The following is a 27,329-nucleotide window of genomic DNA, read 5'->3' as shown; positions in this document are numbered from 1 at the left end:
CATTGACCAATGAAAAAATGCTTCAGATTCAGTGCGCGTTAGAAGCAACATGGACGACCAAGGAAGACAGAATTTACCAAATTTGAAAATATGTGTAGATAATACTGAAGAAGGTGAAATATCCGACAGCGATAGCTCGTTAGAGTCCGAAGTAGCAATAGAGGTTGACGAGATCGTGAAGACTGATAACACTGGGAACGCTGGAGAGGTTGAGTTTAATGTGAGAATAGCGGATGTTGGAACCGAAAACAAAACAAAATCGAAAACAGAGGTATGTTTAACTGTAAATTTATTATCAGATGAGCTCACTCACAAGACACATCCCGTATAAGCATGTATGTTTGTGAATGTGTTTTAAGGGGCCGTTTTTAATTATCACGAAGAACGCGATTCTAATAAAATATGAACAACAATGAAATATACGAAGTAAAAAAAACCAAACTAGGTAGAATAGTATAGTGTAAATGTTTTTATCAAAACTTCTCAAACAAATAACTGTGAGGGTGGAGGATCTAACTGATGTTGCTAACTTGAAACTAAGCTAGGATAATGAATTTGCCAACACCTTACAGTTACAGCAAGCTTTTCTGCTAAAATTCCATATGTTTTGATTTATATACACATGATACAGATATATATTGAAACTGATGCTGAACAAGAAGTTACGTCTTGCAGACTTAAAATATAATTCCATTATAAGAAACGTCTACGAATTTACTCTCGGTTCGTCGAGTTGGGAGTGGCTACGATTTCACCGTTACACAGTGTGTTTTTGTGTATTAGATGAGACAAAACAGTGAGGCATGTCCTAATTTCCATTGAGCATGTGGTATGAACAATGACATGTGCATTTTATTCTTTATTTTTTCCAGGTTTATACAAAGAAATATGAAAATAGAGATGGCGATTTTATCACTGGTATTGACCTTACATCAAAGGTATGTGGGTTTGGTTCATTAAGATCAGTTTACCTGAACAGCTGTCAGGTATCGTCTGTAGGCTGTATCCTAGCTAAGTATCAATGACGCCATACATATCAGTAAACCATAACAACCCTACTGTTCAAGTATATTGATAATCACTGATAATATATAAATGTTTATGAAAATTTCATCAGCGTTTTCAGGATGCAAGGTATCTTACACTTTTGCTGGCAACGATTATCAGATTGTTGTTTAATTACTTTAATAGGAAGCCATTGAGAAGAAAGAAGAGCGTGCTCGAAGGTTTGGCATTGAGGTGTCACAACAACAGGGCATGGATGCTGATGTCAAGGCTCTCTACCAAAGGTAAACTTCAAGATCACATGAGAGTCGGAGGGTTCAGCGAGTACAACTGCCCATCTTCCTCATCTTGGGACATCAAAGATTTGTCATGATCACAAAGATGATAAAAATTTGCTTTTAAGTCCCTGAGTTAAATAAGTAACTATGGGCGCTAAAGAAATTAATAATTAATATACGATAAGTTTTGGCGCACGTTTATGTAGCTTAATGCAGTAGTTGAAGGACACAGGAGACTCAGTCATCTGAGGTGCAATTCACTGTGCACATCATGCAGAGTTGTGGTCCTCAGGGGTATCATCAAATCTCATTAAAATCAGATCTTAGTTCTCGCTACCGCTAAACAAAGATCTGAGTACATCCCATTAGGGGTCACGTCAGAATGACCTTTCATCCGACTAATCAGAACATCGCTTACCAGATCATGAAAGTGACAGTCAGAATGTGATTTCTAATCATGCAACCTTTAACACTTTAACACGCGGTATTCAAAACGATAGTTACGGGCTTACCAACTGAATCCATACAATCCCAGTTCGCCCTGATGATGTTTGTCAGCACGATGGATTCACCAAAGTGGTAAACATCTAACATGTTCTAAGACCCGCATTGAAGAATTTCCTTCTACATCAAGCTGACACGTTGTGATATATTTGAAAAACTGTTCAACATTTTCAAAGCATGTAAAACCAGACTGAATGACTCTCTTATGCAGTAACTTCCCTTGTCAGCTTGTAGCTTTTACTTCCAGTCTGGGCATTAAGGATGCTGACTTCAGCCATGGCGAGCGTGGAGTCAGGCCAGAAGCCATCCACATCCGTGGGACTGAAGACATGAGCACACAGGACATATTCCGCTATTTCAAGGAGTTCGCACCAGGAGGTGTGGAGTGGATTGATGATTCCTCATGTATGTACACACTTTCGTGCATTGTCTTAACTCCATAGGTATTCCAGGTCAGAGAACCCTATTCTAAATAGAATCTGCTGAAATAGGGAACTATTTTTAGACGACAGGTTCACAGATTCGGGACATGAATGCAATGGAAAGTTAGTAATTTTTCTCAGTAGCTATCCAAACAATGATTACATGTGGGCCAACTGTCAAAAAGTAAGAAATTATCACTTGCCATAGCATACCTTAAGTTTTAGATAAATTGGTTTCGGGGAGTTGGAACAATTCTAATATATGTATACTCTCTGTGAAAAAGAAATACGAAAGCATTTTCAGTGACACTTGATGTGTTCATTTATTGGGTGAGTGAAAAGAGGAGAATGTCCACTGGACACATGCTACCATAGAGGACACAAGTCGGTGATGTAGACGTGACATGTCTAATGTCAAGGTCAGGCAGTATTGTGTGTGCCCATCCTGGCAGACAAGGAATGCTGTAAAGTGAAATGTCATTTTTAAGATTGTCCTTTTATTCAGGAATAACAACACTAAGTCTTCAGTGTTTGAAATCAAGAGAACCCTTTGCTCCTTGCGATTGTTTGCTGTATTATTTTGATTTAGAGACTTTAGAGAATTTTTTAATTTTTCACATTAACATGGTATTTGCGTTGTTACATCCAAAGTTTTAACATTAAAACTATTAGTTGTGTTTTTCACAACCATATTTGGTTATGACAAGGACACCCTCAATTTTCATCCTCAACTTTGACACTGAAGTGTTAACTTAGTATCTGCTCCTCATGAACTCAGTGCTGATCTGCTGATTATTAAGGTGACAGATGAAAAACATCAGGTTAATCAGTCTATCTTTGAGAACTATGGCCTGGATAAGCATGGTTCTTAGTGTATTTAGCCAGTCTGTGCTTAGCCTCTGATCTTAACGTGGCTCTTATCGCAATATTCTCAGTGTTATTATGGGGACTATTATTGGTTGGGCTTGCTCCACTGAACAGAATTGTACTAGATTCAAGCTGCGGACTAGTGGTTAAAGTTGCAGACTGGGTAACATTGACATGTTTTTGCTTCCTGGTGTGTAGGTAATGTGGTCTGGGCTGACCCAACAACTGCAGCAAGGGCGATGCTCAAAATGAGTCGCAGTCAAGAGTCCGGCGCAGAATTGATGAGTGGCGATGAAAAATCAAAGGGCCAGAAAAAAGGTAAAAAGTGATATTTGTTGTACACTGAAGGTGTGGTTGATAAACTTGGGGTTTGATAATCAGGAACTGATATTTCCACGAACATCTTTCTCTTTCTACGGCCAGTTTTTGACTCGCGGGTAGAAAGAGCTGTTCTGCTGTATTCCTTTGTTGAAAATGGCTTTACACTCTCACTGATGTTTCCTTTTCAGTCTGATCCTTGATGGGATTCCAGGGCTCGATTTAGCTATGTAAAATATTATTATTGAAAATGCAGCCTAATATTTATGTTAACATGAACTACGTGTATTTGTGTCTGCCTAAGCTTCCTTGTCCGCTCAAAATCAGTCTGTAGTATTGTAAATACACCTTAGAGGTATCAGAGAGGTATTAATCACAGCAATATCAGATCACCCAACACACTCTTTATACAGCTGGTCACAGCAATATCAGATCACCCAACACACTCATTCTACAGCTGGTCACAGCAACATCAGAGGATCACCCAACACACTCATCATACAGCAGGTCACAGCAATATCAGATCACCCAACACACTCATTCTACAGCTGGTCACAGCAACATCAGAGGATCACCCAACACACTCATCATACAGCTGGTCACAGCAATATCAGATCACCCAACATACTCATTCTACAGCTGGTCACAGCAACATCAGAGGATCACCCAGCACACTCATTGCATAGATGGTCACAGCAATATCAAATCACCCAACATACTCATTCTACAGCTGGTCACAGCAACATCAGAGGATCACCCAACACACTCATCATACAGCAGGTCACAGCAATATCAGATCACCCAACACACTCATTCTACAGCTGGTCACAGCAACATCAGAGGATCACCCAACACATTCTTTATACAGCTGGTCACAGCAATATAAGATAACCCAACACACTCTTTATACAGCTGGTCACAGCAATATGAGATCACCCAACACACTCTTTATACAGCTGGTCACTGCAATATGAGATCACCCAACACACTCTTTATACAGCTGGTCACTGCAATATCAGATCACCCATCACACTCATTATATAGATGGTCACAGCAATATCAGATCATGCAACACACTCATTGTATAGATGGTCACAGCAATAACAGATCACCCATCACACTCATTGCATAGATGGTCACAGCAATATCAGATCATGCAACACACTCATTGTATAGATGGTCACAGCAATAACAGATCACCCAACACACTCATTGTATAAATGGTCACAGCAATAACAGATCACCCAACACACTCATTGTATAAATGGTCACAGCAATAACAGATCACCCAACACGCTTATTGTATAGCTGGTCACAGCAATATCAGATCACCCAACACACTCATTGTATAGATGGTCTCAGCAATAACAGATCACTCAACCAGGGGCAGATTTATCAAGAAATGTGAATGTAGCCAGCAGGGCTTGCTCCTTTTAAAAGTTACTGGCCCATCTCCAAACTAACTACAATTTAATGTGGTGGCAGCGAAGTGGCCGAACCTGTGGTTGCATAGCCACCTAGCGGGGCTCTGAAAATTGAGAGCTCCTCAGTCGTAAAATGCCTTTTCCTGCACTCTGAGATAAATTCTTGGCCTCTATTTGCCTCCTTTCGAGGTGATTTATGAGCATATGAGATGTTGTTGTACACATTACAAAATGACGTCCGGTTGTCATTCTACCGAGATGATCGTCATATATCTTTCTTTGAGTTAACCATTCACAAGACCTCAGCCCCCCTCCCTCCCCGCATAAATATTTTCTCTTCAAAATAACATGTTCCCTGAGCATGCTGAGTAATGTCTTATTAAGAAAATATAATATCCATGGAAAGGGGGGAACTTTTGACTGGCCAGGCGGACTAATTACTTTACATTTCAGCAAGCCCATTGTAATTTTAACTGGCCACAGGCCAACAGGCCAGCAGTTAAATCAACCCCAGCCAACACTCATTATATATCTGGTCACAGCACTAATATCACTAGGCCCTCTTCCTCTGCCTGACCCAGGTGATGTGAAGACTCCGATGATGGACAAGGAGGAGAAGGATGGTGTGAAGGAGGGAGGAGAGGAGCAGGGCATGGAGGTAGACGATGATGAGCTGGATCTCCTCACGGATGGGCAGGATGAAAAAGAAAAGAAAGAAGTGAATAAAGCTGTTGAAGAAAAGAAGCCTTCAAATGCTGGTGATGTGAAATTAGACTCAGATGAAGATACCTCATCAAAGAGAAAGGTATGGATGTTTAGAAAGTCATTATATGTGTATGATAAGCTTGTTGTAATACATTTCTGTAGTGCCCCGCTGTGATATTGCTGGATTATTGGTAAAAGCGGTCACTTAGGCTGAAGAAAATAGAAGAATTGATTCTCAGGCAATTGCTTTTGTAAATAACGTTGCGGGTGGGTGGTGGTTTTTGTTTATTTTTTTATTGCTTGTTCAAACTAGTATGTAACCAAATAAACTGTTGTGTACCATCAACCTGGGAAGGGCCTCCCTACATAAATGTTTTCCTTGATGAGTAGGATACTGGAATACAGTATTTGACTACCATTGGGCTTAGAATATTTAAGGATATTTAAAAAAAAAATGGAAATAAAAAGGAAAACTGCGGCAAACTTTATGATGATGCGGGCAGTGCCTGAGAACAAAGACTATTTTTTTAGCCTGATTCAGACGTTTTTTCATGCAAGGTGTTTGAGCATAGATTGTGACTGTTCAGGATGTGTATATTTTTTAAACGAATAGTTGAAAAATGTGGTTTGTCATGAGTATGAGTGGTGGGGTGGCTAAAACTTCGGCTCATGTTGACGAATGCCTGGGTTTGATCAACTTCCCTAGGCAAGAGAGTTAACTGACTTTAAAAGTCCTGTTTCTACCCTTGCCAAACTAGGCTTGAAGTCCTGGGCTCAATTGTAGCGCCACCGGAGGCTATTACGAGTTATGTCCCTTCTACACCTCTCCTATGGACCAATCAGATTCCACCTCAGCCACGCACACACACATGCATGCACGTCACTATAGAAGTGCAATAATCTTGAACGCAATGTTAAACCCCATTTCACACCACCTCATCTCACCTCACAACATTTTGTTGTGGATAAAGGGTTCCTCCAATTGAAATGCACATTTTTGGTTCAAGTCGGTCGATATTTTTATTTGTAGAACAAGAGGGCGGAGTCGACTGAGTCCACAAAAGAGGAAGAAGAGGTCGACTACGACGAGTGGGGAAGCATCAACACCAAGGACAGCAAACCCAAGCACAAGGAACAAGTGCCCTGGCCACCTGGGAAATGGAGGCTTGGTCTTAATGCACCTAAAGCTAAATTCATCTTCCTCCGCTTTGCCACTAAAGGTAAGTTATCTAAGTTCCAGGTAATTTCTGCCCCCATCTCTTTGTTCCAGGGAAATCACTGCCCCCTTCTCTTTGTTCCAGGGAAATTCCTAACCCCTCCTTTGTTCCAGGGAAATTCCTGCCCCCTTCTCTTTGTTCCAGGGAAATTCCTGCCCCCTTCTCTTTGTTCCTGGAAAATTCCTGCCCCCTTCTCTTTGTTCCAGGGAAATCCCTGCCCCCTTCTCTTTATTCCAGGGAAATTCCTGCCTCCTTCTCTTTGTTCCAGGGAAATTCCTGCCCCCTTCTCTTTGTTACAGGGAAATTCCTGTTCCCTTCTCTTTGTTCAAGGGAAATTTCTGCCCCCTCCTGTTTGTTCAAGGGAAATTCCTGCCCCCTTCTCTTTGTTCCTGGAAAATTCCTGTCCCCTCCTCTTTGTTCCAGGGAAATCCCTGCCCCTTTCTCTTTGTTACAGAGAAATTCCTGTCCCCTCCTCTTTGTTTCAGGGAAATTCTTGCCTGCTCCTCTTTGTTACAGGGAAATTCCTGTCCCCTCCACTTTGTTCCAGGGAAATTCCTGTTCCCTTCTCTTTGTTCCAGGGACATTTCTGCCCCCTCCTGTTTGTTCAAGGGAAATTCCTGCCTCCTTCTCTTTGTTCCAGGGAAATTCCTGACCCCCTTCTCTTTGTTCCTGGAAAATTCCTGTCCCCTCCTCTTTGTTCCAGGGAAATCCCTGCCCCCTTCTTTGTTCCAGGGAAATCTGTCCCTTTCTCTTTGTTACAGGGAAATTCCTACCCCCTCCTCTTTTTTCCTGGGAAATTCCTACCCTCTCCTCTTTGTTCCAGGGAAATCCCTGCCCCTTTCACTTTGTTACAGGGAAATTCCTACCCCCTCTTCTTTGTTCCAGGGAAATTCCTGTCCCCTCCTCTTTGTTCCAGGGAAATTCCTACCCCCTCCTCTTTGTTCCAGGGAAATCTCTGTCCCTTTCTCTTTTGCTCCAGGGAAAAGTGCTGCCCCCTTCTGTTTGTTCCAGGGAAATATCTGCCTCCTTCTCTTTGTTCCAGGGAAATTGCTGCCTCATTCTCTTTGTTCCAGGGAAATTTCTGCCCTCTTCTCTTTGTTCAAGGGAAATCACTGTCCCCCTTCTTTGTTCCAGGGAAATTTTGACTCATCTCTATCAAGAAATATCTTGGAAATACCTCCTAATTAGTTTGTGAATATTGTTCTATTTCAAGTGATCATATCTTTACAGCCGACAGGAAACTTCCTAGAGCAGAACGCAGAAGCAAGTACTACAGGAAATATGGAAATCCCAATTATGGAGGTTGGTGTTGTAATCAAATTCCTAACAGATTGCTATGAATGCTCCTGTTTCAGCCATATCTGGGGAGGAGTGGGCTGAGCGTGTGGCCCTGTGATCAGCTGATAGTGGTTAGCCAGTATCATATCTTATGTTTTGCTGGAGAATAATTTTGCATGGAAGTAAAGACAAGTGTTTTTGCAATTGGAAGCTCTACCCTAATTCTCTTTGTGTGTGGGTGGATATGGGAGAAGGTTGACGCGGGTGGTGGGTGGGCGGGCACAAGTAATTATGGACATGGGTGGACATGAGTGGTGTTTACATGGGTGGTGGTGGCGGGTTACCCTGGTGGACACAGGTGGTGGTTGGTGGGCACAGTTGGTGAGTGGACATGGGTTGTTGTTGGTCAACACAGGTGGTGGTGGGTGGTGGCGGGTACCCCTGGTGGACACAGGTGGTGGTTGGTGGGCGCGGTTGGTGAGTGGACATGGGCTGTGGTTGGTCAACACAGGTGGTGGTGGGTGGTGGCGGGTACCCCTGGCGGACACAGGTGGTGGTTGGTGGACGCGGGTGGTGGTTGGTGGGCGCGGTTGGTGAGTGGACATGGGCTGTGGTTGGTCAACACAGGTGGTGGTGGGTGGTGGCGGGTACCCCTGGCGGACACAGGTGGTGGTTGGTGGACGCGGGTGGTGGTTGGTGGGCGCGGTTGGTGAGTGGACATGGGCTGTGGTTGGTCAACACAGGTGGTGGTGGGTGGTGGCGGGTACCCCTGGCGGACACAGGTGGTGGTTGGTGGACGCGGGTGGTGGTTGGTGGGCGCGGTTGGTGAGTGGACATGGGCTGTGGTTGGTCAACACAGGTGGTGGTGGGTGGTGGCGGGTACCCCTGGCGGACACAGGTGGTGGTTGGTGGACGCGGGTGGTGGTTGGTGGGCGCGGTTGGTGAGTGGACATGGGCTGTGGTTGGTCAACACAGGTGGTGGTGGGTGGTGGCGGGTACCCCTGGCGGACACAGGTGGTGGTTGGTGGACGCGGGTGGTGGTTGGTGGGCGCGGTTGGTGAGTGGACATGGGCTGTGGTTGGTCAACACAGGTGGTGGTGGGTGGTGGCGGGTACCCCTGGCGGACACAGGTGGTGGTTGGTGGACACAGGTGGTGGTTGGTGGACGCGGGTGGTGGTTGGTGGGCGCGGTTGGTGAGTGGACATGGGTTGTGGTTGGTCAACACAGGTGGTGGTGGATGGACGCGGGTGATGGTGGGTGAACGTTGGTGCCCCAGTTGTCTTAAGTGCCCCAACTTTGCTGTGTAGATTTGTGTCTGGTAGGCATGCTAGAAACCAATGATCATGTAATCAAATCCACGTTTGCCATGGTCTTGTTTCTATGTTTGTCCGCTCCATGCCTGTGCTTGTGGGTTTTCACGAAAGAAGTAGACATCTAACACCTGCATCACTTCAGGATCTAGCTGTCTCACCGAGATCTAACTGAAATACTGTTCAAAGTAACGTTAACCCAAACTTCCCCCCATGTAGGTAGACAAATGTACATGAGATACTAAATAGTGAATATTTTACTTCCAGGTATGAAGGGTCTCATCAGCAACTCAAGGTAAGCTGCACTTCATCATTTGTCATGTTTTCTTAGAATTACTTTAAGTTGCTGAGACAAATTTAATGAAATTTACTGAAAAAAACCCACTGATTATTGCTTCATTTTTTTACATAGTCACGATGGCTTACAGTCTTGTGGAACCGATAAGCCATGCAATGTCATAAAAATGAGATCTCCTACTCTTCAGGAAGACCTGAGTAATGTTTTTTTCTTGTTTGTGGTGTAGAAAACAAAGATTCCGCACAAAGACATTTGAGGAGGAGTTAGAAGAAGCCAGGGATGCAATAGAATCTCAGCGAGAGGAGCGGGAGGCCAGACAGAGGGGGAACTCGGAGGAGGAAGAGGTGGAGGAGGAGATCCAGCTCCCCAGAGTGTCCCCCCTCAAGAGGAAGCGGGCGGAGTCTGGCGGCGGGAGTGGGAGTGAGGACGGGATGGACATGGAGGCGGAGCTGCAGCAGCTTCTTGGGCCCCCTGCTCGGAAACAGCGGTCCATGAGGATGTATGCTGACGATGAGGAGGAGGAGAGAAAAGCTAAGAGGTTTGTTACAAGAAAGTTGTGACTCAATGATTAGGTCAGCAAGAATGTTGATGTACATGATGGAATTTTCCAGAGTTTGGATTGTCACTCGATTGTTTGGTCCAAACTTCATTACTTACAGACCATCGTCATATAGCTGGAATATTGCTGTGTCCAGCGTTTATAAAAAATGCAACAAAACGAAACATTGTCGCAAATACTTGATAATGACGCCATCCATGACACCCATGTTCATTACATAAATGAATTTATATCATGTTATTCCATCATTAGACCTGTAAACTAATTGAGCTGATTAGGACGTGCTGTACAGGATTTTCAGGTTGTCAGGCTGTATATCCGCAGGTAGAATCTATTTGGAGGACCTGACCTGTAATTCTGCTGATTTGATTAACCGTTAAATATGTTGAAACGGGGCTGATTTAGGTTTCATCAGAATTTGACCTTCAGTGGCAGAGAATTTTCTGAAGTCTTCCACAGAAAGAGTATTGACAATAAAGAATGCTCTTCAATGGACTTTTTGTGGCACATGTCAAAAAGGTCAAGGTCATGAGAAAAATCACTCAAAAACGTTTGTGGTTTCCCTTTTTAAAAAGTATTGATGGATTTATTATGTGTTTATCATTAAATTTGGTATGTACCATCTCAAAGATGGGGCTTTGAAAAGGTTTTTGTTAAACTACGTCAAAGGTCAAGGATGAGCTTGAAGTTTTTGAAAACATATGCATTGTCAGTTTCTCAGTCATGGTTACCTCTAAAGGCATGAAACTTCATGTTTGCATGTATCTTTCAAATCCACTTGAAACGTTAGAATCCAAGGTCATAAGCTGGTCATCTTTGAGGTTATTGTGAAACATGGTTTTTGCTTTCATTGTCATTTAGTGGCAAAACTTCTACTTGTGTAGTCATGGCAGGTTGGGGGGCACGGGTGGCCCAGTCTTCTAAGGCGCTGTGATTCGCTGTGCAGAGTTGCATCCCTTAGTACGCTAGAAACCTATGATTGTGGGTTCGAATCCCGATTATGTTTCTAGGTTTGTCAGCACCATACGCGTTGCCTTTGGTTTCACCGAAGTGGTAATCATCTGAGACCTTCATCACTTGGGGCTTTCATCCCACATTAAGCTGACATAACTTGAATACTGTTAAAAGCGGTGTTAAACCCAACTCACTCACTCACTCATGGGAGTTAGTAATTGTTGGATCTTTTGAAGCTTTCCTAAATAAGGTCATTGTCTGGAAGTAATGTTTTTTTACTTGAAGTATATGGTGGTATGATAAGATTTTAGGGGCTTTAAGAATGTTAAGGAAATGGTGGTGGAGGTGACGATTCCGTTTTTGCAGGTACTTGCAAACACCTCTAGTTAAGTCAGTTTGAACCACATCCATTTTTTTTAGACCAACTTCACACTTTGTCAATTTTGTTTTCAGTCGACTTGGGAAGGGGAGTGGTGTGATGACGGTTGTTGCCGGTGCTCGCAGCAGACCTGCTGGCAAAGTGACAGATGCCCGAGAACTCATCAAACGCAGTGCGTTGAGATCTCAGATGAAGATGGACAAAGACAGGGACAGTTCACCAGAGTCCATGAAGCGATCTCGAGGTGGTGATCTCAGGTTGAGAGTAATGACTAATCCTCTGGTCAGTGACAGTGAAGATGAGGAGGAACAGGAAGGTTCAGAGGAAGAGTCTGAGGACGGAGAAGAGACTCCAAGGTCAAATGTTATGTCACGTTTGGGACCCTCAGGGAAGGCTAGCGGTGACAGTGAAGGGGAAAGTGATGACAGTGACGGGGACTTGAGAGCAAGGCTTGGTGTTCACAGTTCTGTGGACCATGTGAGGAGTGACCTTAGGTCAAGGTTAGGTGGTCGGAAAGGTCACAGTGACAACAGCAAATATCCTTCCATGAGGATTGAAGTGTTTGAATGATGCATAATATCATCAAAATTCAGTGTGCTCATTTCTCTCTGGGTAGAACCGTCTCTCAATAAACATCATTCTCTGGATATATTCATGGAAATCAAGATGGATAATGACAGATAAGTCGTATGAAGCTTAATGTCATCATTTGTGGGAAGCAACAAGTTATGAGCTTCTTAAGTTTTTCTTTTTGTTTATGTGATAGGGGATGAAATAAGATTTGAGGTATTTGGCATAAAAGACATTTGGCAAATAAACAATAACAGCAAGAGGTGAAGTTGGACTGGAAAATGGGATAAATCCAGAGATGCCATCCATGACTATTGTGGCGTAATAGTTAATTAAAATGTTATTACCCTTTTCCTCCAAATTATCATTTAGTTATATTTTTCACGAATTACTTTCATGCATAAAAAATCACGGAGAGCAAATTGTTAATGCCTCAGTGACCTGAATAATTCTACAGCAAGACTATGCTGACCCAGGACAGCAATGCTTTCAATTTATATGGTGTTAAAATATCCGTTCAATGATGATACGAAGTCCCTCTTTGGTTGTCATGTTTATACACATTTAATCGATCGGTTGACCCTTATGGCTGCAGACAGGGAACTAATTGCATGTACACTGTAATTACTTCAGAGCTTGAAACACCACGTTGTCTTTCTGAAAAACAGATAATTAGTGACACATGATACATTTGGTGAATATTCAGAGTTTTGTCCATGTGTTTAACTGAAATCAAGGCCATAACTCTTTGTCACATGCAATTACACTTTTTAAAACCAATGATTGATCTAACACTTCAGTTAGGGTTGGCATCTCTGTGAACTGAAACATGAGATAATCGTATTATAGGTTTTGTCCTCAAAATGGGTTTTTGAGGCCAGATTAGGTACACAATGATCATATAATGTTCAAGTATTGACAGTACAGGGACTTATGACCAGCTTTCATCACAATCATGCCTTTTAAGTCCAATAAGTTCTGTTGTTCATATGTAACGTCGCTGTGCATATGCCACTGTGGTCTAGGTGGAATATTGCTGACTACAGGTAACCATGATATAGCTGTCATATTGCTGACAACAGGTCACAGGTTGTCTTTATTATATGACTGTAATGTTGCTGGTTGCCATGGAATGGCTGTAATATTGCTGGTCGCCAGGGTATGGCTGTAGTATTGTTGGTTGCCATGGTATAGCTGTAATAGTGTTGGTCACCATGGTATAAACATACAATTGTTGGTCACCATAGTATAACTGTAATATTGCTGGTTGCTATAGTATAACGGCAATATTGCTGGTTGCCATGTTATAGCGGTAATATTGCTGGTCGCCAGGGTATGTCTGTAGTATTGCTAGTTGCCAGGGTATGGCTGTGATATTGCTGGTCACCATGGTATAAACATACTATTGTTGGTCACCATAGTATAACTGTAAGATTGCTGGTTGCCTTGCTATAATTGTAATATTGCTGGTCGCCATTGTATAACAACAATAATGCAGAGACCATGGTATAGCTAATATTGCTGGTCACCAAGGTATAACTAATATTGCTGGTCACCATGGTATAACTAATATTGCTGGTAACCATGGTATAACTGTAATATTGCTGGTAACCATGGTATCAGTAATAATGCTGGTCACCATGGTATAACTGTAATATTGCTGGTAACCATGGTATAACTGTAATATTGCTGGTCACCATGGTATAACTGTAATAATGCTGGTCACCATGGTATCAGTAATAGTGCTGGTCTCCATGGTATAACTGTAATATTGCTGGTAACCATGGTATCAGTAATAATGCTGGTCACCATGGTATAACTGTAATAATGCTGGTCACCATGGTATAACTGTAATATTGCTGGTCACCATGGTATCAGTAATAGTGCTGGTCACCATGGTATAACTGTAATATTGCTGGACACCATGGTATAACTGTAATATTGCTGGACACCATGGTATAACTGTAATAATGCTGGTCACCATGGTATAACTGTAATAATGCTGGTCACCATCTTATAACTAATATTGCTGGTAACCATGATGCAGCTGTAATATTGCTGACTATGAATCCATGGTGTGACCATGACTGGTATATTGCTGACTACAGGCTGCCTGGTGTTGATGTTATATTGCTGACCGCAGGTCGCATTGGTGCAGCTGTGATATTGCTACAGTTTACAATGGTTTGCTGTTGTATTGCTGACTTGAGTTCACTGATGTATTGCTGTACAATTGCTGACTACAGGTCACTGTAGTATGGCTATAACATTGCTGACTACAGATCCCTGTGTATAGCTCTTACAATTGTTACCCCACTCTATCCCACTTTTCTGTAGCGCTGTTAATGCTGAGTGTCCGTTGAGAGAGAATCGTCACCAGGTTCCAGAGGAAGCATGTATACTATGCGTATATCCATGGCAACTATGCAGCTTCTCATTATGTCATCATCCAGTGTCATCCTCATCCCATTATCCATTGCTAGTGTGGAAAGTGGGACGGTGTTGTCTCCATATTCACAGATGGAAACAGGACTGATGTCCAGGTCTTCTGGGCCCACTTACACAAAGCGATCTTAGCGCTGAGACCATTGTAAGCCTATGTTAAAGTATGGGAGTTATTATCATCTTAGTGCTAAGATCGCTTTGTGCAAGTGGGCCCTGGTCCGGGACAGGAGACTTTTCAGCTGCTACCTCTATTCCATCACGATTATCCAGTGTAGTTTATCTCCATTCTCTGATGATAAATACCCTGGAGCACTTACCACCACAACTTGGTTTTGAATCCAGTTAATGCAATGCAGAAGACAATGCAAAAATAGCTTCCCCAACACATTACTTTGTTCTCATGATTGAAATGAGCAGAAATATCATCAGTCTTTGACCTACCACGTTTCAGATCACCCAATGGGTGTGCTTTGTGGCATAACGATTTTGACTTTCCAGTCTTAATGCTTTACAGGAAATAATCATTTAAGTGTCTCCTCATCCGATTTAGTATATACAGCTTGCTTGTACGAGTGAGCGATTTTGGATGGAGATCCAATCCGAACTCTCATTAAAAGAAGCATTTTGACAGGTTGGGTGTTGATTTCAAACCCTTGAGTGAGAGAAGTTCTGTATCAAGATAGTGATATGAGAGATTGAGCTGCTCATATCACTTCCAGAAGCTGTGGTGTGGGTGGCAATCAAGGGTATACGTCAGCATGATCCAGATATGGTACACTTTGAGAGGGCTGTATCTGTTTATCAGTATCCATTCTCATAGAGTTGCCTTCTCAGGGTCTACCCAATAACACTGGGAACAAGATGTAGAGGCAAACATAAACATGTTAAAGATGGGTACAATGTGTGAAGCCCATTCCTGGTGTCCCCTGCCGTGATATTGCTGGAATATTGCTAAGAGCGGCGTAAAACCATACTCTCACTCACTCACTCAGGTTAAAGAGTGCAACCTAGAGATTACCACACAAGTGTCTGTCTGGATTTAAGAAAATGAGAACTCTGAATCTCAGTTTTGAAACAATATAACAAAAAAATGATAGTCTTGGTTCTCAGGCACCGCCCGCATCATCATAAAGTCTGCCGCACGTTACATCTTTATTTCCATTTTCCAAAAACATAAGGAAATCTTAATACTTAAAAACAATATGTCCAATATAGCATGCAGTTACTTCCCTTTACATGTGCTCTGCTTTACTGCGCATCTCTTATGGTCAAGGCGGCAATACAAGTTTGTATGCTTGTTTATGAAGGTAGGTTCTTTCCCAGGTTGATGGTACACAACTGTTTATTTGGGTACAAACTAGTTTGAACATAAAAAAAACACTCAAAAAACAACCACGTGCCCGCACTACATTTTCAAATGTCATTGCCTGAGAACCAATTCTTTTATTTTTTTAAGCCTTATGAACCTGTTTTTGAGGCAACTATTATGGTCCAGTGCAGAAAATAATGATTTTGAAGTTATCTTTTCATGATTGTTTGGGGGACACGGCTGGCCCAATCTTCTCTAAGGCATTGCAATTCACTGTGCAGAGCTACGTCCCTTGGGCATGCCGGAAACCTATAGTTATGGGTTCAAATCCCTATTTGCCCTCTTTAGGTTTTTTAGGTTTGCCAGCACCATACCCATGCTCGTGGGTTTCACTGAAGTGGTAAACGTCTGAGACATGCATCACTTCGGACTTCTCCCACATTAGGCTGACACACCGTGATTAAACTGGAATACTGTTGTTAACAGCGGTGTTAAACCCAACTCATTGTTCCAGTATGTGCCCCCTGAACTAACTCTATATGGTTTCGGTGTGGTTTGTACATAAATTTTGTTTCTCTAGACACTCCAATGATCTCTATTGGAGATATGACTGGTTCCAATGTGGATAATTGTGTTTTAATTGGGTAAGTGAACTATGGGGTATTCAAGGAAACCATGCATATGACTATCTCATTTCATGTAAAGCATTGACTGCTACAATCTTCAACTTACCAGACCTAAGGTTTAGGAGATATCGATATATCCTAGTAATGTTTGAATCTTGTGATGGATATGGCAGAGGGGTGTTGATTGTCTCACTTATAGAGTAACATTGTGTCTCTATATTTGAAAAAGTAGAAATGATCCTTGTTTCATTCAATTGTATATGTGTCAGAAATGAGGGTTCATGATTTGGAGAGCAAGATTGCCTCGTGCATGATTCCCACTGCAGATTCTGTCTGTAGTGGTTATTTGGTTTTTAGATTTCATGTTGTTATGACATTTTCATTCTACAATTTGCTTCATGACTATTTTTTGTCATCATTTTATCATACCATTTTCATTTTATTTGTCACGTTTTGAAAACAGTTGTTCAGGTAGTCAGAGTAAAAAGTACCAAAAGGGGAGGTACACAAACAGATGTTGAAGTGGAAGGTATTAGGGCTGGGACAGGTCCAAATTTACTACCCGGGTCCCCCCCCCCTATACCTGACCCTACCTGGGTACCCGCTGAAGGTCTCAAGAGATAGGTAAAACATGTCCCATTGGGAATAGTTTGACCGTACTCCTGTCAAAATACATTTAGATACACGTATAAACCGATCTGGTCATGCATACACTGAAGTTGACTGGACTGATGTTTTATCATTATGCAATCACATAAAGTCAGAAGGAATGTGTGCAAAGTCAGAAAGAAATGTGAACATTTATCACTTATAGCGTAACCATAGAGTTCTAGACAATTTTTGCCATTTAACACTATAATCACGTGACTACCCATGGGTCGGGTGGGTAGTCAGTACCCACCCGACCCATGTACCCGAGTTACCCGTCCCAGCCCTATAAGGTATGATTTCTCTACCTGCAGAGACAGCAGTTCTATCCCTGTAGCAACTGATGCGCTTCACAACCAACATCCACCCATGTCATGCTTGACATATCTTTCACTGGTGCCTAGCTTTGTTTTTCAACAGGGTCACCTGGCTTTTGTTTGGCCTGGTTTGCCAACAACATACAAGTGCTTGTGGGTTTCCCAAAGTGGTAAACGTCTAAGACCTTAATCACTTCGGGATGTCCTCCCACAAGGAGGACTGACCTGCTGTGATATAACTGGAATATAGTTAAAAGCTGTGCTAAACCATACTCACTTGTCAACATGCCAAAAGGTTGCTCTGGTTCTTCCAAAGCTCAAACATTAGAATTCAAAATAAAAATTAGAATGTTTATTTTAGGCTTCTTAGTGTATATTGGCCTGTAACATATTTTGAAGGTTTTCTGGAGTTATACTGGTAGGATGACTAGTTCTGACTTTTGACTGCCATATGTTGAGTGTTTCAAATAGTTTATATTACCATTGTCAATACGTCAGGGTTTTGTATACACTTTGTTCCTCCATCACCTGTGAATACATACTGCTGGTATTCAAGTATTTAAGCCACATCCAGAAAAGCAGCAAGTGCTCAAACCAATCAACGTTCAGAAACATCATCTCTATCCTTTCCGTGGATCTTACGATCTCTGACCACATCTGTGGTCAAACATTAGAGTGTCCGCCCAGTGAGCAGAATGTCTGGTGTTCGATTCCCGGTTGCGTCATACCAAAAGTCATTAAAAGATGGTATTTGTTGTTACCTTGCCTAGCTCAGCATTAGAGGCTAAAACAAGGACTGGTTGAGTCGGAGTCAGTATACTGTATACTGGGTTATTCATCTTAAACTATGGCTTACTACTTCAGTGGGCAAACACTATAAAATTGGCATTAGTCCTTACTACAAGCACGTGCACGCACGCACGCACGCACGCACACGCACGCGCGCACACACACACACACAGTGTATGCACCGCTCTCAATAAGTGCAAAAATATTGATTTTCTTTTTAACGACCAATTAAGGAGAGGGAGGTAACTGGTATTGCCATGGTGTAGATATCAACAACCCAACATTCTCACATTCTTATTGGCACGTCAGATTGAGTAGCGCAGCGAATCAAATTCGCTGATGAAAACCAAGGGCATAATTTGAGATCCTGAGAACCACGGGAATGGATCCAGGAGTAAGGGTAGGTTTACGAAACTCGAGCCGCGGAGATACAGAGGATATAGTTCGTATGAAGTCGGCAATATTTCTCCTGCGACGTATGTCATTGCCATGCAACCAACTACCTCAACGCCTTGATTCGATATAAGGCAACCATAGAATTCCGAAACGTTCACGCACAGAGTTGGGCTCATTTGACATGAGTCAAACACGTCCTTTTTTCATTGCCTTACTAGACACGCGTCACAATTTCACAGCCGTGTGCATTCATCAGTGATGGAGAAACAGTGTAAACAAACCCGTTAAGTATTGACGATGCACGGTTTGGACTCACTCCACATTTCACCGGTGCAGGTAGTCATTTTGTTATCTGGGGGCACGGGTGGCCCAGTCCTCTTGAGGCGCCGCAATTCGCTGTGCAGTGTTGCGTCACTTGGGCACGCAAGGAACCAATGATTGTGGGTTCGAATCCCGATTCGTCCCGATTATGTTTCTAGGTTTGCCAGCGCCAAACCCGTGCTCGTGGATTTCACCGAAATGGTAAACGTCTGAGACCTGCATCACTTCGGGCTTTCCTCCCACATTAAGCTGACACGCCGTGATAAAACTGGAATACTGTTAAAAGCGGCGTTAAACCCAACTCACTCGCTCACTCATTACGTCATCTGCCAGCATCAGGGGACTTCTTTGTATATGTCATACAAGGTGTGTGTTTAGAATATCACATAAGAAGCTATTGATCGGGTATTTCTCTCCCACATTTGCGTCGGTGTTGGAACAGATAACGACATGAGCATGCCACGGACATTTTCACAGGACGCTCACCGTCGGTACTTGGTTGCCTTATTACGTGAACAATTGTTTTTGTTGATTTGTTGATACTTTTTATACAGTACATTTTAAATTTGTACAGAAGAGGTACATTTTGAACAGAAATATTTATGAAATAAACAGATCTATGCATTGACATGTTTGTGATATTTAATTTATAGAAATAATCGTTCTGCAAGATTTTAAAACTTCAGTTTATAAGCGCACCAGACTGCCTTCGTGGTCTTGTGGATAGAGCGTCTGCCCGGAAAGGGGAATGTCAGGAGTTCGATCCCTGGCCGCGTCATACCAAGAGACGTTAAGATGTGGTATTTGTTGTCACCTCGCGGCCGCTCGACCAAAGAAGCACAGGAACTGGATGATAGCGTGTATAACAACATAATATATTCGTATAGAGAAAAAAACATCACACCCCTCTATATACATAGAGACTATGTAAGTGCAATGGTCTTGAACGTTCCAGCCAGTATTTAAACTGAAACCCAGCAGCTCCCAAGATGAAGTAGTATTGCTTGGTTGACCATGATGACTGCTGTGTAGAGCCGCTGAATAGTTTCTGTTTTGTAGGGTCAGTTTTAGTCCAACATCTCACAATGTATCTCTGAAGTTCTGTCTACATGTGGGTCACGGGTGGCCCAGTCGTTGTGCAGAGTTGCGCCCCTTGGACACGCCAGAAACCTATGATTGTGGGTTCGAATCCCGGTTCGCCCCGATTGTGTTTCTAGGTTTGTCGGCACCATACCCGTGCTCGTGGGTTTCAATGAAGTGGTAAACGTCTAAGACCTACATCACTTCGGCCTTTCCTCCCACATTAAATTGACACGCCGTGATATAACTGGAATACTGTGAAAAGCAGTGTTAAACCCAACCCACTCACTGTCTACATGATGAAGTGTTACCAACTGGCCCAACAGAACAGGGTTGCTGATTGGTCAAACATATTACATCATTGCTGATTGGCCGATACAATTTTGTATTGTTGATGTTTTTAACATTATGATACAGTGATGCTGATTGGTACGTTATGGTGTAGGGTTGCTGATTGGCAAGCACGATACACTAACAGTGTTGATGATTGGCCCAGGATGATTGAGTCAACAGACGCTTGAACATTACATTTGCTACTGTTTGCTGTACTATCAGAGCAGGCCCTCTCCTTTGTCTTGTGGTACATCGTTCGCCCGGAGAGCGGAAGGTCATGGGTTCGACTCCGGCCTCGTCATACTAAAAGTCGTTTAAAGATGGTACTTCTTGTTACCCAGCCTGGCGCTCGGCATTAGCGGGCTAAAACAAGGCCTGGTCGACTCGGAGTCAGTATTCTGTGTCTCAGTGGAGTATCCATTTTAAACTGTAGCATGGTATCTTAGTGGACTAGCACCATAAACTCGACATTAGTCCGGACTAGTACACCCCCACACACGTGCTTGCACGTCGCTATTTTATTGCAATAATCTTGAACGTGACGTTAAACCCCATTTCACCTCATCACACTATCAATCTCATTAAAATCAGATCTTAGTTCTCGCTACGGCTAAACAAATCTTTGTCTTGCGGTAGCGAGAACTTAGATCTTATTTTAATGAGATTGTTACACTATCAGAGCATGGGGCAACAGAAGGAAGATGTCGCTCCGAGTACCGACTAAAGTACAGATTTCTTGATGAGTGACGACCCTCCCGATTTTCTCCGAGTGTTGCTAGCGACTGGTTTGCCTGACCCAGACTTAATGTTTTACACGTGGCCGTGATATCGTTGGGTGAGTGCATGAGTGAGTTGGGTTTAACGCCGCTTTAACTGTATTCCAGTTATAGCGCGGCGTGTCGGCTTAATGTGGGAAGAAAGCCCGAAGTGATGCAGGTCTCAGACGTTTACCACTTCGGTGAAACCCACGATCACGGGTATGGTGCTGACAAACCTAGAAACATTATTGGGGCGAATCGGGATTCGAACCCACAATCATAGGGCCAAAGGGACGCAAATCTGCACAGCGAATCGCGGCGCCTCAGACAACTGGGCCACCCGTGCCCCCTGATATCGTTAGAACATTGCTGACATGGACTAAGCCAACATTCACTCGCACGTTTTATATCGGAATGCTTCTTCGTCGTCACACAATATAAATTATTTTGTTATTTTGAGGTTGATTTTATTATGCAAAGACCCACAACATGATGTTCAACAGGGGACAACGCGGAGATAAATTAGATAAAAAATCTATATACATATTGCACATTTCCTCAAAACCGGGATGGAGAACATCGGGTATATTGGACCAGTTTTCAGTCCATATACATCTTCCCGAGGCAAGAGTGTTAACTGACTTTTCCGAACTATGCTTGAATCGTAGCGTCACCAGTGGCTATTACGAGTTATGTCCCTTCTATGCCTCTTCTATGGACCAATCAGATTCCACCTCTCGCATCACATGCATTTGCTTCAAACTAAACGGGGGGCGGTCGGGTAGCCTAGTGGTTAAAGCGTTCTATCGTCACGCCGAAAACCCGGGTTCGATTCCCGACATGGGTACAATGTGTGAAGCCCATTTCTGGTGTCCCCCGCCGTGATATTGCTGAAATATTGCTAAAAGCGGCGTAAAACCATACTCACTCACTCACTCAAACTAAACGGCGGCGCCCAGTCAAGACGATCTGATCGATAATCAAGATCTATATTGCGATAAAACGGGTATTACATCTCGAAATGCATCAAATCACGTGAGCACCTTGATTAAAAACCTGAATTTTTTTTAAAAGATCTGTTGATAACGAGTTGGCCTTGCAAATGATTTGCAAATCCTGCAATCGACCGAAATCTGCACCACAGTTTACGAACCGGATTTCGATTTCGTTGTGTGATTGTGATTGGACTATACATAGACTTGTTAGTCCAGCCAAAACGTAACTCCATAATACCAGCCTAGTTCGGCAAGGGTGGAAGCTGGACTTTTATAGTCAGTTAACTCCCTTGCCTCGGGAAGATGGTCCATATAATGCATGTATCGACTGTGAAGACAGTACTACAGGTGCTACCATAGGCATCCTAAAATGCTAACTGAACATAGTGCTGATGCTAATTGATCATATTGTTCACATATCTGATGCCACCTGAGCATAATGTTGACGTTACTGTTCCAAACTTTTGGTCTGCATCAAACCACTACTAGAATAGCTTAGTGTTGAGTTATCTGATGCATACACATTGCATTTGTGTGGGCCAAGCTAGGTTAATTTACCATAGTGAGAAAGTAACCAAGTTAAGTCGGAGTCCAGTCCTTAAACGTACAAGAACCAGTACAGTCACTCATACGCCTAATGTCTTATTTCTCTTCTCTTCGACCATATCTGAGGTGGTCTCCCTTTCCATCATAACCACCCTATAGACACTTCCAGTCATGCGCACATCGTAGCCACGAGAAGCCGAGCTGAGAACCCATGTGTTCGTCCACAAAGCTTCAAGTAGCGAGACCGAAGAAGGAAAATAAGGAGTTTTGAGAAATTTTCCCACGCCTTCGGGGCTGGTTGATGATATATTTCAACCTGTCCGTCACGAAGCCTTTCGCTTCTTTATCCCACGAACTTCTTTCCTCCAGCACCTGCAACAAGACAGTCACGTGACAGTCACTTGAGAAATTTAGTAGATCATACCCAGACAACTTTTCAGACATTTACATGTCAGAATGAGTCGGTTGATTGCGGCCATTTTCTAAATATGTCATTAATGTTCTCGTATGGTAATGGAATGTTGGGTGTGGCCAAGTAGTAAAGCATTCCCTCGTCACGCCAATTCGATTCCCGACATGGGTAAATTGTGTGAAAATCATTTGTGGTGCCCCTCTCCATGATATTGCTGGAATAGAGCTAAAATCGGCGTAAAACCAAACTCACTTCAAACGTGCGTTGCCGGTTCGCCCTGATTATGTTTCTAGGTTTGTCAGCACCATACCCGAGCTCGTGGGTTTAACCTTAGTGGTAAACGTCTGATACCTGCATCACTTCGGGCTTTCCTCCCACATTAAGCTGACACGCCGTGATATAACTGGAATACTGTTAAAAGCGGCGTTAAACCCAACTCACTCACTCACTCAAACGTCCGTTGATGACGTGAATGCCTTACCTGGAAAGGGCCGTCCGCGACGTGTTGAGGTCGTTTCAGGGGCATCATGACAACAGGGGTGGAGTCAAGGTATTCCTCGTCTCTGATTGGATGAAGCGCCGAAATGTTTAAGGCCACTTCGCCGGCAAAGTCGTCGGACACCATGTAGTCGTGGTCGAGGACGGAGAAGAGGATGCACGCGCCAGGTTCAGTCAACAGACTGGAAGGAATATTCGGGCTGCCAAGACAAGTAGAAGTGTTTTTTGTAAAATAAACTACACGTCAAAATCAATGGTATTTAAATCATTGAGGGACGACTACTTACCTTGTCGTTGCGTTGGGAAATGTATCAAGGGGACATAACTTGGTTACATGGGGCGTTTGTGTCGTGGTATAGTTGTTGTTTTTTAAATGTTCATTCTCGCATATATTATTCAAAAGAAGTAACATAACATCTGATGATTAAATGCTCTTTTTTTAACTTATGGTGATGTCCATCTGTTTGCTAAGAAGGTGATGTCATGATGGGGATTACAGTGCACTCAGAGCCATTTATCACAGTTCCTCGATGCGATGATGATAAAAAGAAAAAATACTAAAATTGACAAAGTAATTTTTCATACACATTCTACTCACAAAAGAGAACTGATGAAATGATACTGAAAGTGTAGGGACACCTGTGTGTCACGCTGTGTGGGTCGAACAGGTAATTGATTATTTGTTTGTTTGTTTGCTTAACGCCGCACTCAGCAATATTCCATCTATATGGCGGCGGTCTGTAAATAATCGAGCCTGGGTTGATTGCTATTCTAACCTGGATCTGCACAGGTAATTGCGTATTTAAATCCTTGATGATTTAGCTTGGACAGTATTGTCTAGTGTTAACAAATCCTTAAACTTCATCTGGTTCATCTTGTCAATGCGTCTTAATGCAATCGGTTGGTCTGTTTATCATTGTAGACATAACGTGGGGGTTTTCACGCCCGTAAAATGCCTTTGACAGTTACGGGTCGGCGCAAGCGCAATCTCATTAAAATCAGATCTATGTTCTCGCTGCCGCTAAACAAAGATCTGAGGACATCCCATTACGGGTCACGTCAGGACGACCTTTCGCGAACTTTGACCGACGACTGAAAGGACATCAGCCAAGTCGACATCAGCCAATTAGAAAGCAGCTTTCTCGAGCTTGACGGCACTCGTTTCAAGTAACGAATTCCATTTCTGTCTACGCTTGAAAAATATATTGACACAGTTCTCGATTAATATTTCGAAAACTGAACAAACGAATATTCCGGAATGTCTAATATATGGTTGAGAGTGTATGGCACTGCTTCCTACGAACTGTGCAACGCGTCCTCCGTTCAAATGTTTATACCACGGAATCGAGAGATGGACGATAATTTTGACGGGATCAGTCGTACGGGCCGTAACTGTCGTTCGGAATACCCCGTGTTAAAGTTTTCGAGGTTGCATGATTAGAAAATTCATTCCGACTGCCACTTTCATGATCTGGTAAGCGACGCTTTGATTGGTCGGATGAAAGGTGGTGCTGACGTGACCCGTAATGGGATGTCCTTAGATCTTTGTTTAGCGATAGCGAGAACTAAGATCTGATTTTAATGAGATTGGCTCAAGCGTAGATGGCGGGATCGTTAGTTATAAACCTATTCATTGGGATCGCTATTAAGTAAGTTAAGTAAGAGACTTCTTTCTATAGGCATTAAAACTTATTGTGAGGTTTTACTTTCCAGTCGGGTTAAATCTCATAAACAGGGACGGTGTAATGTCCCTGGGATTTTATAGGATATTCAAGTCATATTTGCTATAATAACCAGGGGATTTTATTTGATGTCCTGGGTATTTTATTAATGTAACTTCCGTTCAGATTGTAACATGTAATGAAATGTAAAATCAAAATGGAACTGCTGTCTTTATATTCCCGAGGATCGAACTCGCGATTTTCATATCTGTAGCCCAGTGAGTGTACCACGAGGCTACAGAGGTGTTTATCAGCTACACTGGTTTTTAGAATGTCCTTTTCAAGATCCGTACGCCAGCAACAGATATTTTACGCGCGTTTCCTAAGGTTCATGGAAAGTATGTTCGAAACATAAAAATGTTGATAAATGTTGTTTTAAGTTTCTTTTTTTCGGTTTATAACTATGGAAAAAACACTTTCCCTCGGTTTTGGTAGACAGAGCATGGCCTGGGGGTCGGGAAAAACGACCCCCTTGGTTTTTCCCTCTCCCCAGGGCATGCTCTGTCTACCAAAACCGAGGGAAAGTGTTTTCTCCAATACTTAGACACCGTGGCAGCCACAAGAAGGGTACTTACAACTGAAAGGACTCATTGAATATAGGGTTGAGAGTTTTCTCCACCACTTTGGTCCGGGCAGGCTTGACGTTGTGAAACAGATTGGGTGGCTGGAGATTCATCAAGACGTAAGGGTCACTCAGGCCACTGTTGTCCAGTCCAGGCAGGTCACTTGCCCGCATCACTGTGGAACAGACACTTCCGGTGAGATTGGGACTACATTAGGGCAGCGTGACACGTGATGAAATAACGGAGGGAAATGTGTTATTTGCGACTGTCTGAAAGTGACGTACCTTTAACTCCTATTGTGACCATACCCTTGGTCTCCTCCACGTAGGCGGCCTTGATCGCCAGATGACCCAGGTATTCTGGAGGTGTGCTCTGAATCAGTAATGGGCGTTCTTACAGTTTAGATAGAGAGAGAGAGAGAGAGAGAGAGAGAGAGAGAGAGAGAGAGAGAGAGAGAGAGAGAGAGAGAGAGAGAGAGATGAGATGCCGTCCGATCGAGTTGCTTGAGGGGCTATTTCATCACTCACTGAGACAGAGAGTCTAAATTGTCGTGTTCTTATGGGGCTATTTCATAAACAGAGAGGATAATAAACCTTATCGATAATATCTTTGTTTGATAAAAAGCGATTTTATTGATGGTATTGATGACTGAAATAAATGCCAAGTAGACCTCCTTATTGTAAGTAGTACTTTAAGACTGTTGAGTTGACATGGGCGTGGAATCTAGACCGAGATGGTATTTATTCGTCTGTTTTAGCAACGGGTCGAACTACGCATTAGTGAATATTCATTTCCAAATTTGTACTCCAAAACGATACCTATACGGGCAATTACGGCAACAGGGTGGCTTTTGTACCTGACATGGGTAGATAGATCCACCAAGACAACCTAAAGGGTGTCCGTCAGCTCTCTTCCCCGTGAGGGAGGAGGGGTAGGGTGGGAGGGGTAGGGTGGAAGGGGCCCTGAATAGCATCAAGATCAACAGGGTAAAATATATGTATTACCATTCCATTAGCTAGGCCTTGGAAGTATTCCTGCATGAGAATCCCAGTGTGCTGACAGTTAAGATGGATGCGAGACCTCAACTGTGCTTCCGCCGCACCCTGGGCTAATTTCTCCTCCAACCCACAACTCAGGAAGAACGTAGTCAGGGCACCCAGGCGCTGAAACCAGACCAGAAGATGAAGCGAGTCTGTACCCACAACGAGGATTTGTTTAACTAATGTTATATTTGTTAATGTTATAACTAAATATATATACCTGCCAGGGTGAGGCACCTAATCGCCAGCACACAAAGTCAGCGATCTAACCCACTCAGCCACCGAGGCTTCCAGTTGTCGGACTTCCATTTTTGTGGAAGCCTCGGTGGCTGAGTGGGTTAGATCGCTGACTTTGTGTGCTGGCGATTAGGTGCCTCACCCTGGCAGGTGTGGGTTCGAATCCCGGACGGCACTCAACCCTAAAAAGTACTAGAATCTGTACTT

At 43.1% G+C, this 27,329-nt stretch overlaps 2 protein-coding genes across 5 annotated transcripts in view; one reads left to right on the top strand and one right to left on the bottom strand.

Moving 5' to 3' along the window:
* Window positions 1–47: 47 nt before the first annotated feature.
* On the top strand, window positions 48–19,554 carry LOC139472244 (nuclear cap-binding protein subunit 3-like). Its single transcript, XM_071254633.1, has 11 exons — window positions 48–271; window positions 873–938; window positions 1,192–1,289; window positions 2,035–2,192; window positions 3,275–3,394; window positions 5,400–5,623; window positions 6,554–6,743; window positions 7,971–8,042; window positions 9,596–9,623; window positions 9,853–10,164; window positions 11,593–19,554. The coding sequence occupies exons 1-11, from the start codon at window positions 50–52 to the stop codon at window positions 12,086–12,088; spliced, it is 1,986 nt and encodes a 661-aa protein (XP_071110734.1). The 5' UTR covers window positions 48–49; the 3' UTR covers window positions 12,089–19,554.
* A 2,036-nt stretch (window positions 19,555–21,590) lies between these two features.
* The window catches only part of LOC139472254 (protein unc-13 homolog D-like), a 65,699-nt gene continuing 59,960 nt past the window's right edge, over window positions 21,591–27,329 (bottom strand). For all 4 annotated transcript variants that reach the window (XM_071254645.1, XM_071254646.1, XM_071254644.1 and 1 more), the window contains exons 23-27: window positions 26,850–27,008; window positions 26,130–26,217; window positions 25,858–26,020; window positions 23,545–23,761; window positions 21,591–23,023 (exon numbers count right to left, since the gene is read on the bottom strand). In XM_071254645.1, coding sequence (XP_071110746.1) covers window positions 22,883–23,023; window positions 23,545–23,761; window positions 25,858–26,020; window positions 26,130–26,217; window positions 26,850–27,008 — 768 coding nt within the window. In that variant the 3' untranslated portion in view covers window positions 21,591–22,882. The remainder of the gene's footprint in view (window positions 23,024–23,544; window positions 23,762–25,857; window positions 26,021–26,129; window positions 26,218–26,849; window positions 27,009–27,329) is intronic.

This window comes from Haliotis cracherodii, unplaced genomic scaffold, assembly GCF_022045235.1.
Source record: "Haliotis cracherodii isolate W230 unplaced genomic scaffold, xgHalCrac1.p SCAF_24, whole genome shotgun sequence".
Lineage (NCBI taxonomy): Eukaryota > Metazoa > Mollusca > Gastropoda > Lepetellida > Haliotidae > Haliotis > Haliotis cracherodii.
The sequence above is the reverse complement of the archived record's forward strand: the minus strand, read 5'-3'. Positions and strand labels throughout refer to the sequence as shown.